This window comes from Oncorhynchus kisutch, linkage group LG24, assembly GCF_002021735.2.
Source record: "Oncorhynchus kisutch isolate 150728-3 linkage group LG24, Okis_V2, whole genome shotgun sequence".
Lineage (NCBI taxonomy): Eukaryota > Metazoa > Chordata > Actinopteri > Salmoniformes > Salmonidae > Oncorhynchus > Oncorhynchus kisutch.
In genome coordinates this window covers 9,136,747-9,150,685 of record NC_034197.2, presented here as the reverse complement: position 1 = coordinate 9,150,685, position 13,939 = coordinate 9,136,747, and the positions used below count along the sequence as shown (strand labels likewise).

The following is a 13,939-nucleotide window of genomic DNA, read 5'->3' as shown; positions in this document are numbered from 1 at the left end:
TGAGAGAGAGAGAGACAGAGAGAGAGAGACAGAGAGAGAGACAGAGAGAGAGAGAGAAACAGAGAGAGAGACAGAGAGTGACAGAGAGAGAGAGAGAGGCTGTGGTGTGTGTGGCATCAGACTAACGCATGTTGAAGCGGCTAGGGATAGGATGTTGGAACCATGCCAAAACAGAGGAGATCAAAGAGGAAAAGCCAGAGAGGAGAGGAGGGACCTGGGAACTCCTGTTGTTTGATGACTGGTCCGGGTGTATTCTGTGACGAGGGTTGTTGTGTGCCAGTCGGTAACCACGGTTCTCTGGTTCCCCTGGTCCCCCCCCCCCCTCCCCAGATTCCCTGGGAGAGGAACCTGAGCTGGTTCTGTGACGCTGCTGAGATTGGTGTCCAAAACGTACTGGGAGTAGGATGACAGTGGGATGAGCTCATACTAAATCTGCTGAGTCATGGAGAGCCCGAAGTAGAGACGGCCTGGTATATCTCGTTGGCGCAACAAGCGTGACAGTGAGTCAGCCACCTTTGGAGCCGTACAGTATTCCCTGTCACCAAGTACCAAGTCATGTGCTGCTATATCGATGGCCGCTAAGGTTTCACACAAGGACATATGGACACGTGCAGTCTGAGGTAATACCAAGACATACGTCAAAATACTCATTTATTCAAGCTTAGGTTCAACAGCTACCGTTTCCTAACAGGTTGTTTCCCTACAGTAGGCAGCCTGTTTTAATAGAATCGCACCCGATGATTTCATCGACAAGGAACAAAGATTTTACAAATCAGAGGCGGGTTAAACAAATGCAGTTTATCCTCTCACCCCCATCCATGTAAGGTCAAATGTGGAGTTTGGTAAGGACCAATGAGGTGGACTCGAATCAACGCAGAACAAAACGAAAGTTGGTCAGCGCCAACGGTCCAAAAGAATCTCTTCTCCAGCTAAAGGAATGGGTCTGTTCCAGTGTAATGCGTGGGGTGGCAAGTCTCAGACCTAGTTGAGTGGGTGGCCTGTGGTAGAGAGAGAGGTTTCCATGGGCTGTTACCGACGGCTACCTCTGGGGTCTACCCCTCACAGTAAGACAATCAGGCTCGCGCCTGTCTTCATGCTTGTCTTCGGCACTCTATTGTACAGTCATTCTGCTCATGTCACACACACACACGCACACACGCACACACACACACGCATGCACGCACAAAGAGAACAATGCCAACATTGTGAAATTGGAGCCTGGAGCTCCATGGAAGAGAGAGAGCTCTGTCTCCCTGTTGGCCCCTCTATCATAAACTAACAACAGGAGCCAGTCAATATCCAGACAACAAGCCTGTGTGTGTGTGTGTGTGTGTGTGTGTGTGTGTGTGTGTGTGTGTGTGTGTGTGTGTGTGTGTGTGTGTGTGTGTGTGTGTGTGTGTGTGTGTGTGTGTGTGTGTGAATGAATGAATGCACAATGAATGCACGATGAAAGGATTTGAACGTCCGACTGGCTGCGTTACTAGTGTTACCAGTTTGGAGTTTAGAAAACTCACCACATACCAAATAAACAGTAGACCCAGTTTCAGAAGTGTTTGAACCCAGGTCTGATATATAGTGTAAAGGGAGGTATGCAGAAAATGCCTGGCACCATGATCAGGTCAACCTGTTCTCTACATACATCTATACCCTGTGTGTGTGTATGTGTGTGTGTGTGTGTGTGGTGGGTCGTGTGTGTGCCTCTCATAAAACCACCATTACCCAATGCTGTTCTGAAATACTGTTCTGAGAGTCAGGGGATAGTCTTCCTACTAACATAGCCCTACTCCAAATACAAACTCTTTCACATAGCACTCCGTATACACTGAGTATACCTACCATTAGGAACATCTTCCTAATATTGAGTTGCACTCCCTCCATTTTTGCCCTCAGAACATCCTCAGTTTGTCAGGACATGGACTCTACAAGGTGACGAAAGCGTTCCACAGGGATGCTGGCCCATGTTGACTCCAATGCTTCCCACGGTTGTGTCAAGTTGACTGGATTACCTTTGGGTGGTGGACCGTTCTTGATACACACAGAACATGGTTGAGCGTGTAAAACCCAGCAGCGTTGCAGTTCTTCTTTAACCTGTCTCCTCCCCTTCATGTACACTGAATGAAGTGGATTTAACAAGTGACATCAGTAAGGGATCATAGTCACACTTATGACACGCATGTTTTTGTTTCTATTTTACTCTGAATTGATGAGAGAGCGAGAGAGAGAGAGAGAGCGAGAGACAGAGCGAGAGAGAGAGAGAGAGCGAGAGAGAGAGAGAGAGAGAGAGAGAGAGAGAGAGAGAGAGAGAGAGCGAGAGAGAGAGAGAGAGAGAGAGAGAGAGAGAGAGAGCGAGAGAGAAAGAGAGAGAGAGAGAAAGAGAGAGAGAGAGAGCGAGAGAGAGCGAGAGAGAGCGAGAGAGCGAGAGAGAGCGAGAGAGAGCGAGAGCGAGAGAGAGACACAGAGCATGGCATTTCAGCTGGCCTGTGGGAGGTGTTGGGTTTCCAGTAGGAGTCCTTAAGTGTGTTACGTTCGTCTGCCAAAGTCACATCCAGCAGCCAGCCATGTAGAAAGAGCATAACAAATAACACAGACAGGCAAACAGACAGACAGGCAGGCCGACAGGCAGGCAGGCAGGCAGACAGACAAGTGGAGGAGGTGAGGGAACGAGTGAGGGAGCAGGAGAGGAGAGAGAAGGAGAGCGAAAGAGCAGAGGAGAGGAGAGGGAAGGAGAGAGAAAGAGCGGAGGAGAGGGACAGAGGGAGGAAAGAAAGAAGAGAAACGAGAGAGAGAGAGAGAGGAGAGGAGGGTCGCGAAGAGAAAAGACGGACTTGACAGGAAGACAGGAGAGAAGTGAAGGAAGAGAAGAAGGGGAGTGGGAACACTACCCTGGAATAGCCAGGCAGCAACTAGAGCTGTAGCAGACTCCTCCCTCTCACCCCCTCCCCTCTCTCTCTTTTTCCCCGTCTCTCTTCTTTCTCTCTCTCTCTCTCTCTCTCTCTCTCTCTGAGGCAGTCTGTTACTCTGTCATTTGACCCGGCGAGAGCTCAGCAACTGGGAAGAACGAGGGAGAAAGGAAAACAGAAAGAGAGGGATAATTCTCATGACAGCCATGCAGTCCATCCCTAATGGCTGTGTTTTTCTCTAAGCCATATCTTGCTCGTTTTGGCTGTGGACCCGATCTGACTGGAGCTCTTGAACTGGACTTTGTGTTTCCTCTGTGGACGCTCTCCCGACACTGCTGTGGGGGATTTACTCTGCACCGCGAGGATCTAGTGTGTACTTGCGTGTGTGCTCACTGGGCCATGCCCACCCCTGGTAACTGGTCATCCAGCGTGAGGTGTACACCATGAAAGGGGGCCACCACCACCGAGGCTGTGCCTGCCAACATTTGTTCCGTAAAGTCCTGGCCAAGTGTGGCTGCTGCTATGCCCGGGTCAGAGGTTAGTGTACACCGCGTATACACACTCATTCACGCCAGCTGTCGTGTCTGTTTGTGTACTCTGTGTGCTTGGGTGCGATAAACTGTGTGTGTGTTTACTTCTGTGTGTGTGTGTGTGTGTGTGTGTGTGTGTGTGTGTGTGTGTGTGTGTGTGTGTGTGTGTGTGTGTGTGTGTGTGTGTGTGTGTGTGTGTGTGTGTGTGTGTGTGTGTGTTAGTGTGTGTGTAATTTGTATACAAGCGCGCTGATACAGGAGTAGGTTGATGTGTGTGTCGATTTATAGTGAGCTGTAGCAAATCAACACGGTCTCATCTCTCTGCCTGCCCTTCCCTGTCACACCACTGCCTTGTTCAGCCTTCACCCTCTTCTCTCTACCACATTTGCTCAGATGTCCACCCACCTCCTCCTCCTCCGCCTTCCCCCTGCCTCCGTTCTGCAAGGAGTAGGTGTAAGTGTACTAATGGGTTAAGGGTGCGGAGCAGAGCCTTTCTCCTCTCCTCTCTCCTGTCTCCAGCTGAAGCAACAGATTGGTGTCTCTCCTCTGGCAGACTGTTAAAGTACCACACGCAGAGAGATATGGACAGGGGAAGTCACACAGTTACGCTATTACAGGAAACACAAGGAGGAGGACATTGCTATGGTGTGTGTACATGTAATACACATTGGAAAGAGGCAGGGAGGGACAGGGACTGTCGTACACTCTTCTAGGAAAATATCATGTGTTTGTGTGTGTCCTGGTGTGTGTGCCTGCGTGTGTGTGGCTGCGGGTGTGTTTAAGGTCCTTGAGCGAGGTATGTGCCCATCTGGCTGTCTATGTTGGTTAGGTGCATGCAGCCCACGGATGGATTGGGGGACTGAGCTACTCTCGTCAATTCCTCTACCTCGAAAAGCAAGCTGATTTAGCTGGGAATCTCTCTCTCTTTCTTTCTCTTTATCGCTTTCTCTCTTCCTCCCTCTCTTCCTCTTCTTTCGTTCTTTCTTTCTCTCCCTCTCTCCCTCTCTCCCTCCCCCCTCTCTCTCTCTCTCCCCCTCTCTCTCTTTCTCCCCCCTCTCTCTCTCTCTCTCTCTCTCTCTCTCCTTCTCCCCCCTCTCTCTTTCTACTCTCCCTCCCTCCCCCTCTCTCTCTCTCTCCCTCCCCCCCCCTCTCCCCCCCCTCTCTCTCTCCCTCTCTCCCTCTCTCCCTCTCTCCCTCCCCCTCTCTCTCTCTCTCCCCCTCTCTCTCTTTCTCCCCCCTCTCTCTCTCTCTCTCTCTCTCTCTCTCTCTCCTTCTCCCCCCTCTCTCTTTCTACTCTCCCTCCCTCCCCCTCTCTCTCTCCCCCCCCCCCCCCCTCTCTCTCTCTCTCTCTTTCTCTCCCCCCCCCCCCCCCCCTCTCTCTCCCTTGTACCCTTTTGAAAGGTTTCTCATAATGAAGTTCAGCAGGAAGAGCAGCAGTCTATTAGAATAGTGAGGTTGAGTAAAAGTGGTGGATACGTAATAAGAACAAAGACCTTTATAGACTCATGAAATCCAAAGAATCCACCAGACCCAGAACACACTCTACTGCTGTAACGTTTACCAGATAGTCCACACAGTCAGGCACAAACTTACACACACACACACACACACACACACACACACACACACACACACACACACACACACACACACACACACACACACACACACACACACACACACACACACACACACACACACACACACAGGGTATAGATGTATGTAGAGAACAGGTTGACCTGATCATGGTGCCAGGCAATTTCTGCATACCTCCCTTTACACTATATATCAGACCTGGGTTCAAACACTTCTGAAACTGAGTCTACTGTTTATTTGGTATGTAGTGAGTTTTCCAAACTCTTAGTACAGAAATCCAAACTGGTAACACTAGTAACGCAGCCAGTCTGACATTCAAATCCTTTCATCGTGCATTCATTTTGTTTTGTAGACTTGTTTCACCACACAACCGTTGATCCAAATTAGAAGTTTACTGTGAAATATAATGAGAACATTGGTTTAATCACCAAAACACAGCATGATGATTTCTTCTCATTTGAGTCATTTTAACTACCAGTTGATCCAATAGATAAAATTGCCCTTTGAATGTACTGTCAATTACAGTTCATTACACTGTTTTCACATTAGGCAATTATAACGTCTCTCGTTGGTGGTAGGAAGAGTGGACCAAAGTGCAGCGTGGAAAATGTTCATGATTCTTTTATTCCAAAAAACGCCCAAACAAAATAACAAAAGTGAAAACGAAAGCGCACAGTTCTGTCAGGCTAAGACACTAAACAGAAAACAAGATCCCACAACCTAATGGTGGGGGAAAAGGGCTGCCTAAGTATGATCCCCAATCAGAGACAACGATAGACAGCTGCCTCCGGATTGGGAACCACACTCGGCCAAAAACAAAGAAACAGAAAACATAGAATTTCCCACCCGAGTCCCACCCTGACCTAACCAAACATAGAGAATACTAAGGATCTCTAAGGTCAGGGCCTGACAGCAATACACTACCCATTCAGATTGACTGAACATCACATTTCCACATGTGATCAAAGATGTGACCCTTGAAGACGTCTTTCACAATGTAATCAAATGAAAGGAGCGTGGTGTTTAGCAGGCACTAGTTAGCATCGAGCCTGTCGTGCGCATCTGGCCATAGGTTCTCATCAAATATCCCTGCAAATATCCTCATTGTTCATGCACCTGGGGGAAAAAACTTCTGGCATCGTGAATCCAACCCTGAACTAGATCAGGAATGAAACCTTTGCATGAGTCATCCGTGGCCTGAAAGAGGGGATGGCAATCATACATATTTCACCTGTATTGTAATTGTGTATTTAAAAAAAATATATATAGTATTGCATTGTACCTATGTATTGTGGTGGGCCCGTACGTGGCTCAGTAGGTAAGAGCATGGCACTAGCAACACCAGAGTTGTGGGTTTGATTCCCACTGTGGTCACATACCAAAATGTGTGGACTGTTGTCACTTTGGATTAAAGGCTCTGCCACGTAAATGGCGTATAATTTTTTTTACAGCATCACAGAGCTGTATTGGCCAATGCAATTTTTTAGTAAAGCAGTTTAAACCATAAAAGACCCCATCAGCTTCATGTTGGATACATGTTCACAGCATAAGGGAGGCATTTCTTTTCTGTTTTTGGATTATTTGCGTAATGGTATTGTATTACTGCACGGTAGGAGCGGTAGAGGAGCGGTAAAGATTTCGCTGCGCCCTCTGTAAACCTCCGCTAATCTGTGTGCGTGAGCAACACACTTTGATTTGATTTGATCTGCTGCCGCACATCTCTGATCTTGTCAATGTCCGATTCTTTTGCTGTTACCTCCTGTGGAGTGTAAATCACAATTTGGCACCATCATCACAGTACATCGGGGGTATATACATCTTACTTTTTTTTGTGTTTCTACTTTAAAGACAGGCATTTTCATTACGAAGTTCTCGGATTCTGTAGTAGACAAAAATCCGTTGACCAAATCAAATCTGTAGGTTTACCAAGCGGTTAAGTGATCATCAATTAAGGATGAAGGAACCGTACAATTTATTCCAACAATAGAGGAGAGAATCATATGAAAAGTCATTTGAGCGTTAAATGGCTTTATATGATCAGGTATCGCATTGGGGGAAATGTATTTCTCGATGGAACACTGATTAAATTGGGTGGAAAAGTGACCACGATCTTGTGCATAGTCAACATAGAGTTTTGATCGGTTTTGCGTTTTGCACTCAGACGACGTATTTGGGAAAATTGCCTGCCTGGAGTGTCAGACGGATCGGGTTTGGCGTTTTGGGACTATTCTACTCTAATACATGTACGGTATTTTGAAACGATTTCAAGTACTGTTTGAATCCAGATCTGCTCTTTATCAAAGGGTTATGCAGAGAATGCAGCGGAACTACTACCCACTGAGGCTCAATCCCAGGGAGTCATCGGGAGCTTGTAAATCAGCGGGCTTCCTTTCTTCTTATTGCCTGGATATTCTCAGAAGGACACTCAAATACCTCACATGCCTTCAGTGTAATCTCTAAACCGTATGTAACGGATACACTCCTGCCTCATAGAGCCGAGCAGCAATGGGCAGACCAGCCCATCGACTTTGTTGTCAAACTATCCATCGTGCACATGTTTCATTTAGGAGTGAATAAATATGATTTTCATACTCCTCTGCTCCTTAATTAAAAATATGAGAAGAAAAAAAATCAGTTGAATTGGTAATTAGAACCCTTGACTTTTCACACATTTTATTATGTTACAGCCTTATTCTGAAATGGATTAAACTGTTTTTTTCATCATCAATCTACAAAAAAATACCACATAATGAAAAAATAACAAAACAAATAAAATTAAAAATGGAAATATGACATTTACATAATTATTCAGACCCTTTACTCAGTACTTTGTTGAAGCACCTTTGACAGCAATTACAGCAGCCTTGAGTCTTCTTGGGTATGACGCTACAAGCTTGGCACACCTGTATTTGGGGAGTTTCTCCCAGATGGATGGGGAGCGTCGCTGCACAGCTATTTTCAGACGGGGTCTCTCCAGAGATGTTCGATTGGGTTCAAGTCTAGGCTCTGGCTGGGCCACTCAAGGACATTCAGAGACTTGTCCGGAAGCAACTCCTGTGTTGTCTTGGCTGGTGTTGTCCTGTTGGAAGGTGAACCTTCGCCCCAGTCTGAGGTCCTGAGCGCTCTTGAGCAGGTTTTCTTCAAGGATCTCTCTGTACTTTTCTCCGTTCATCTTTGCCTCGATCCTGACAATTCTCCCCATCCCTGCCGCTGAAAAACATCCCCACAGCAAGATGCTGCCATCGCCATGCTTCACCGTAGGGATTGTGCCAGGTTTCCTCCAGACGTGACACTTGGCATTCAGGCCAAAGAATTCAATCTTGGTTTCATCAGACCAGAGCATCCTGTTTCTCATAGTCTGAGAGTCTTTAGGTGCCTTTCGACAAACTCCAAGCTGGCTGTCATGTGCCTTTTTACTAAGGAGTGGCTTATGTCTGGCCACTCTACCAAATCAGGCCTGATTGGTGGAGTGCTGCAGAGATGGTTGTCCTTCTGGAAGGATATCCCATCTCTCTCCCATCTCCGCAGACCTCTGTGATAGCCAGCAAGGGTTTTGCCACCAAGTACCAAGTCATGTTTTGCAGAGGGGTCAAATACTTATTTCCCTCATTAAAATGCAAATCAATTTATAACACTTTTGACATGCGTTTTTCTGGATTTTTTGTTGTTGTTATTCTGTCTCTCACTGTTCAAATAAACCTACCATTAAAATCATAGACTGATCACTTCTTTTTCAGTGGGCAAACGTACAAAATCAGCAGGGGATCAAATACTTTCACCCCCTCACTGTATAGGGGAAACAGTGCTATTTGGGATGCAGCGCAGAACAAAAATAGAATTACCTCTTTGTGCCACACATGTCCTAGAGGTGTAGGCTGAGGCGACGGGCTGAGATGTTCATCAGTACTGTATGTCAATAGAACCTAAGCTTCCTCCCCCCACTCCCTCCTCTCCTCCCCCCTTCCATTCCCCCCATCGACGGAGGTAACTGCAATGCGGAAGTCAAACATTAAAATCGATGGAGCAATCTGGACCTCCTTTAACCTCCATGCAGTCACCCAGCCAAGACACGACCAACTCGCCACTTCCTAATCAATGCTTAATAATGGATGGATAAAATCAATGGGTTCCTTTAGCAGAGCTTGGCGCTATTACGTGAATGTGCTGTGTGTGTGTGTGTATGTGTGTGTGTGTGTGCCTGTGTGTGTAAATGTGTGTCTTGTGTGTGTGTGTGTGTGTGAGTGCCTGTGTGTGTGTGTAAATGTGTGTCTTGTGTGTGTGTGTGTGTGTGTGTAAATGTGTGTCTTGTGTGTGTGTGTGTCTTATGTGTGTGTGTGTGTGTAAATGTGTGTCTTGTGTGTGTGTGTCTTGTGTGTCTTGTGAGTGTGTGTGTCTTGTGTGTGTGTGTGTGTGTGTGTGTGTGTTACAGCCAATGTCTGAGACGACCGGGAGGTGTAGAAAAGCTACCAGAAAATAATGTGTACTAACAACGTGCATAAAAATGAACATTTCCCACCTATTAAAAAAGTATTCGGCTGCTGGGGGGGGGGCGCTCTCAACCAGCAGAATGACCTTATATTGACCGGATAGAAACATTTTCCCCATAGAGGCATGACAAACCATAAATACGTGGGGCTGTTATAGTTTGAATGAAGGACGATTACTGTCATACGTAACCTGATAAGAACATCCAACCTGGCGATTTTTTACTGGTTGGTAGCAACCGGGCAGGCCTGTAGCATTGCTAAAGTGTTTTGTTGTTTGACTGATTGGTGTGTGGATCCGTGCCTGGATAGCTCATCTTGGCCTCTGAGAAAACAGAAGTCAGAAGTCATGGAGTCATTGAGCAACTGCAGCTCTGCTCCCTGCTACTCCTAGCCTCCCCCTGACCCCAACAATGGCCTTCTCCTCCCTAATTCAACCCCTGGAACCTTCTCCCTACTCTTACTTTCGCCCCAGAAATAAGAGGACTGCCTCGCACAACTGTGTGCGTGTGCATGTGCGTGAGTGTGTGTGTGTGTGTGAGATACGGTACTGGCTTGAGCAAAGATGTACTGTATCTAGCTCTGTCACTGAGCGAGCCTTTTCCTGACATCCATATTGGTTATTTACAGTATGAAAACTCCCACGTAAAACGCGTCCTCCTCATACCATGGCAATGATTGTGGCTGTGGCGTAGCCTCCTACACACCGGATTGTGTTTGAGAAGGCCCACAGGTAATCTCAGCTGAACAGACACTGCTGCCAGGGGGAGAGAGAGAGGGAGAGGGAGAGAGAGAGAGAGAGATATGAAGTGGAGGAGAGGGAGAGACAGAGAGAGAGAGAGGGAGAGGGAGAGAGATTTGAAGTGGAGGAGAGGGAGAGACAGAGAGAGAGAGGGAGAGGGAGAGAGATATGAAGTGGAGGAGAGGGAGAGACAGAGAGAGAGGGAGAGGGAGAGAGATATGAAGTGGAGGAGAGGGAGAGACAGAGAGAGAGGGAGGGGGAGAGAGATATGAAGTGGAGGAGAGGGAGAGAGAGAGGGAGAGGGAGAGAGATATGAAGTGGAGGAGAGGGAGAGACAGAGAGAGAGGGAGAGGGAGAGAGATATGAAGTGAAGGAGAGGGAGAGACAGAGAGAGAGGGAGAGAGATATGAAGTGGAGGAGAGGGAGAGACAGAGAGAGAGAGGGAGAGGGAGAGAGATATGAAGTGGAGGAGAGGGAGAGACAGAGAGAGAGAGGGAGAGGGAGAGAGATATGAAGTGGAGGAGAGGGAGAGACAGAAAGAGAGGGAGAGGGAGAGAGATATGAAGTGGAGGAGAGGGAGAGACAGAGAGAGAGGGAGAGAGATATGCGCGCTGCTTTTGTATGTTACCCCTGAGAGAGAGATTAGGACAGAGAATGTACCAGTCTGTACTAAGCCTCCACATCTGGGGCTGTGGCGTAGCCTCCTACACACCGGATTGTGTTTGCGAAGGGCCACAGGTAATCTCAGCTGAACAGACACTGCTGCCAGGGGGAGAGAGATATGAAGTGGAGGAGAGGGAGAGGGAGAGAGAGAGAGAGAGAGAGAAGGGGGAGAGAGAAAGGGAGAGAGGGGGAGAGAGGGAGAGAGAGAGGGAGAGAGAGGGGGGGAGGGAGAGAGGAGAGAGGAGAGGAGAGGGAGAGGGAGAGAGATATGAAGTGGAGGAGAGGGAGAGAGAGACGGAGAGAGATATGAAGTGGAGGAGAGGGAGGGAGAGAGGGAGAGGGAGAGAGAGATGGAGAGAGATATGAAGTGGAGGAGAGGGAGGGAGAGAGGGAGAAAGATTTCAAGTGGAAGAGAGGAAGAGGGAAAGAGGTATGAAGTGGAGGAGAGGGAGGGAGAGAGAGGAAGAGAGATATGAAGTGGAGGAGAGGGAGGGAGAGAGGGAGAGGAAGAGAGAGACGGAGAGAGATATGAAGTGGAGGAGAGGGAGGGAGAGGGAGAGAGAGGGAAAGTGGAGGAGAGGGAAAGAGAAAGAGTCTATGCCTGAGAGGGAGGCATGATAAAGGACTATTTATTAGCACAGCAAGCGCTCCCACAGAGGGGTATTCTCTCTCTCTCTCTCTCTCTCTCTCTCTCTCTCTCTCTCTCTCTCTCTCTCTCTCTCTCTCTCTCTCTCTCTACAATGTGCGTGTGAGTGTATGTGTGTACATGCATGCATCCATGTATAAGTCATGTGACTGCACGTTTGCATCTGTGAGGGTTTGGGTCTGTGTGCTATGAGTTGGCAATGAGTCCCCTGCAGCATTGCCCTACACAGAGAGAGAGAGAGAGAGAGAGAGACAGAGAGAGAGAGAGAGAGAGAGAGAGAGAGAGAGAGGGGGGGGGGGGCTCACCCTACTAGAATCTGAAGTCAAATGTCTACTGTTTGCTGATCAAATCAGATGTCATTGGTCACATACACATGATTAGCAGATGTCATTGGTCACATACACGTGATTAGCAGATGTCATTGGTCATATACACGTGATTAGCAGATGTCATTGGTCACATACACGTGATTAGCAGATGTTATTGGTCACATACACGTGATTAGCAGATGTTATTGGTCACATACACATGATTAGCAGATGTTATTGGTCACATACATGTGATTAGCAGATGTCATTGGTCACATACACGTGATTAGCAGATGTCATTGGTCACATACACGTGATTAGCAGATGTCATTGGTCACATACACGTGATTAGCAGATGTTATTGGTCACATACATGTGATTAGCAGATGTTATTGCGGGTGTAGCAAAATGCTTGTGCTTCTAGCTCCGACTGTGCAGTAGTATCTAACAAGTAATATCTAACAAATTACACAACATTTACCCAATACACACAAATCTAAATAGGAATGAATTAAGACTATATACATATGGACGAGCGATGTCAGAGCGGAACGGACTAAGATACAGTAGAATAGCATAGAATACAGTATATATATACGAGATGTGTAATGCCAGATATGTCAACATTATTAAAGTGACTAGGATACAGTAAATAGTATAGAATACAGTATATACATGCGAGATGTGTAATGCCAGATATGTAAACACGATTAAAATCGATCAGTTTTCAACTCGAGAGATGGAGACGCATGGTATCCGTCTCAATCCTCCGTACTGGCTTGTGTTACACCTCCGCATCTGCAGTGAAAGATGGTGGACCTAGAGCGGTGTTTGTCAAACCATGAGACATACCTAGAATCGGTCTTCTCACAAAAACGTCTGTAGCTTCCGAACCGTTTGACCTACAAAATCGTATGACCCCTCTCTGGAAAGGGGAGACCCTCACGAAAACGGTGGTCTTTGTCTCTATGTCCCCCACAAGTGTCAGGGGACTCGTCTGAAGTCGGAACCGTCTATGTGCCGACTTCTGTTTGTAGAATCCAAAATCTTTGGGCTACAAACTAATGTGACCTCACTTGTCACAATGTTCTCCGTTTTGCCCTACGACAAGTGTCACGGGACTAATCTGAAGGTAACCGGTACTGATTAAAATGATAGATTTTTTTAACCAGGGACCTCTCGCAACCTAAGCCATAATCATACACCTATACCAACGATCCGTTTGGTCAAAGAATTTTCACTTTCCACAAAAATGACGGTCAAGATATGAATCGATGTCCCTATGTTGCTAGTGAGCAGCACATAGCATTGGTGGTATAGTGGTGAGCATAGCTGCCTTCCAAGCAGTTGACCAGGGTTTGATTCCTGGCCAATGCAGAGCATGAGGGATTCATTAGTTTTATGGGCTGGATGTCATTTCAAGTGTATTACATTTGAGTCAATATCCTTGTTCGTGGAAGTCAGATTTGCTCCAACATTCTGCAGATTTTCTAAATGAATAAATGTTGTGCGACATTGAACCAACTAGTGTATATGACAATAGATTAGAAGTCCATCTCGTAAACCATTCAGCCACCTCGTCCTGCGCCCAAGAGGTGGCAGTTGGCGCTCCGACCAGTGGCCCACGATCTGCCTGTCAGAGCTTGTTAATTAAAGGATCTGCAAAAGGGCTCATGCAGGATTTGAACCCGGGACCTCTCGCACCCCAACTGAGAATCATACCCCTCGACCAACAAAATGTTATTTTGCTTTCTGTAGCAATGACAGTGAGGATATCGATTGACGTGTCCACGGTACTTGGAAAGATTGAACATCATGTGAGCGTTTTGTGCTATACTTGTGAGCATAACAGCCCTCCACACTGTTGACCAGGCTTCAGTTCAAATCTTCTGTAGTTCATCTGCTGTGTCTTTCACATTCTGCCTCTTCTTCAGCCGCGACAGCACACTGATGATGAGTGTTGACAAATGAACAAAGAACAAAATGAGATCAATTAATATTTTCAAAGAGAATATGATAAGATAAGACTTCAATAAGAATGGAACTCATTTATTTTGAGTCAATTGACGC

General features: G+C 46.9%; 1 protein-coding gene across 5 annotated transcripts in view; it reads left to right on the top strand.

Annotated features, from left to right (window-relative positions):
- The window catches only part of LOC109869141 (rho guanine nucleotide exchange factor 25), a 134,766-nt gene that overhangs the window by 29,363 nt on the left and 91,464 nt on the right, over positions 1-13,939 (top strand). Inside the window, exon 1 of one of the 5 annotated variants that reach the window (XM_020459052.2) lies at positions 2,796-3,437. The exons of 2 other annotated variants lie outside the window; for them this stretch is intronic. In XM_020459052.2, the coding sequence (XP_020314641.1) occupies positions 3,344-3,437 (94 nt within the window). In that variant the 5' untranslated portion in view covers positions 2,796-3,343. Of the gene's footprint in view, positions 1-2,795; positions 3,438-13,939 lie in introns of those variants that run through there. 2 more of the 5 variants (XM_031803853.1, XM_031803852.1) reach the window with 2 other exon arrangements.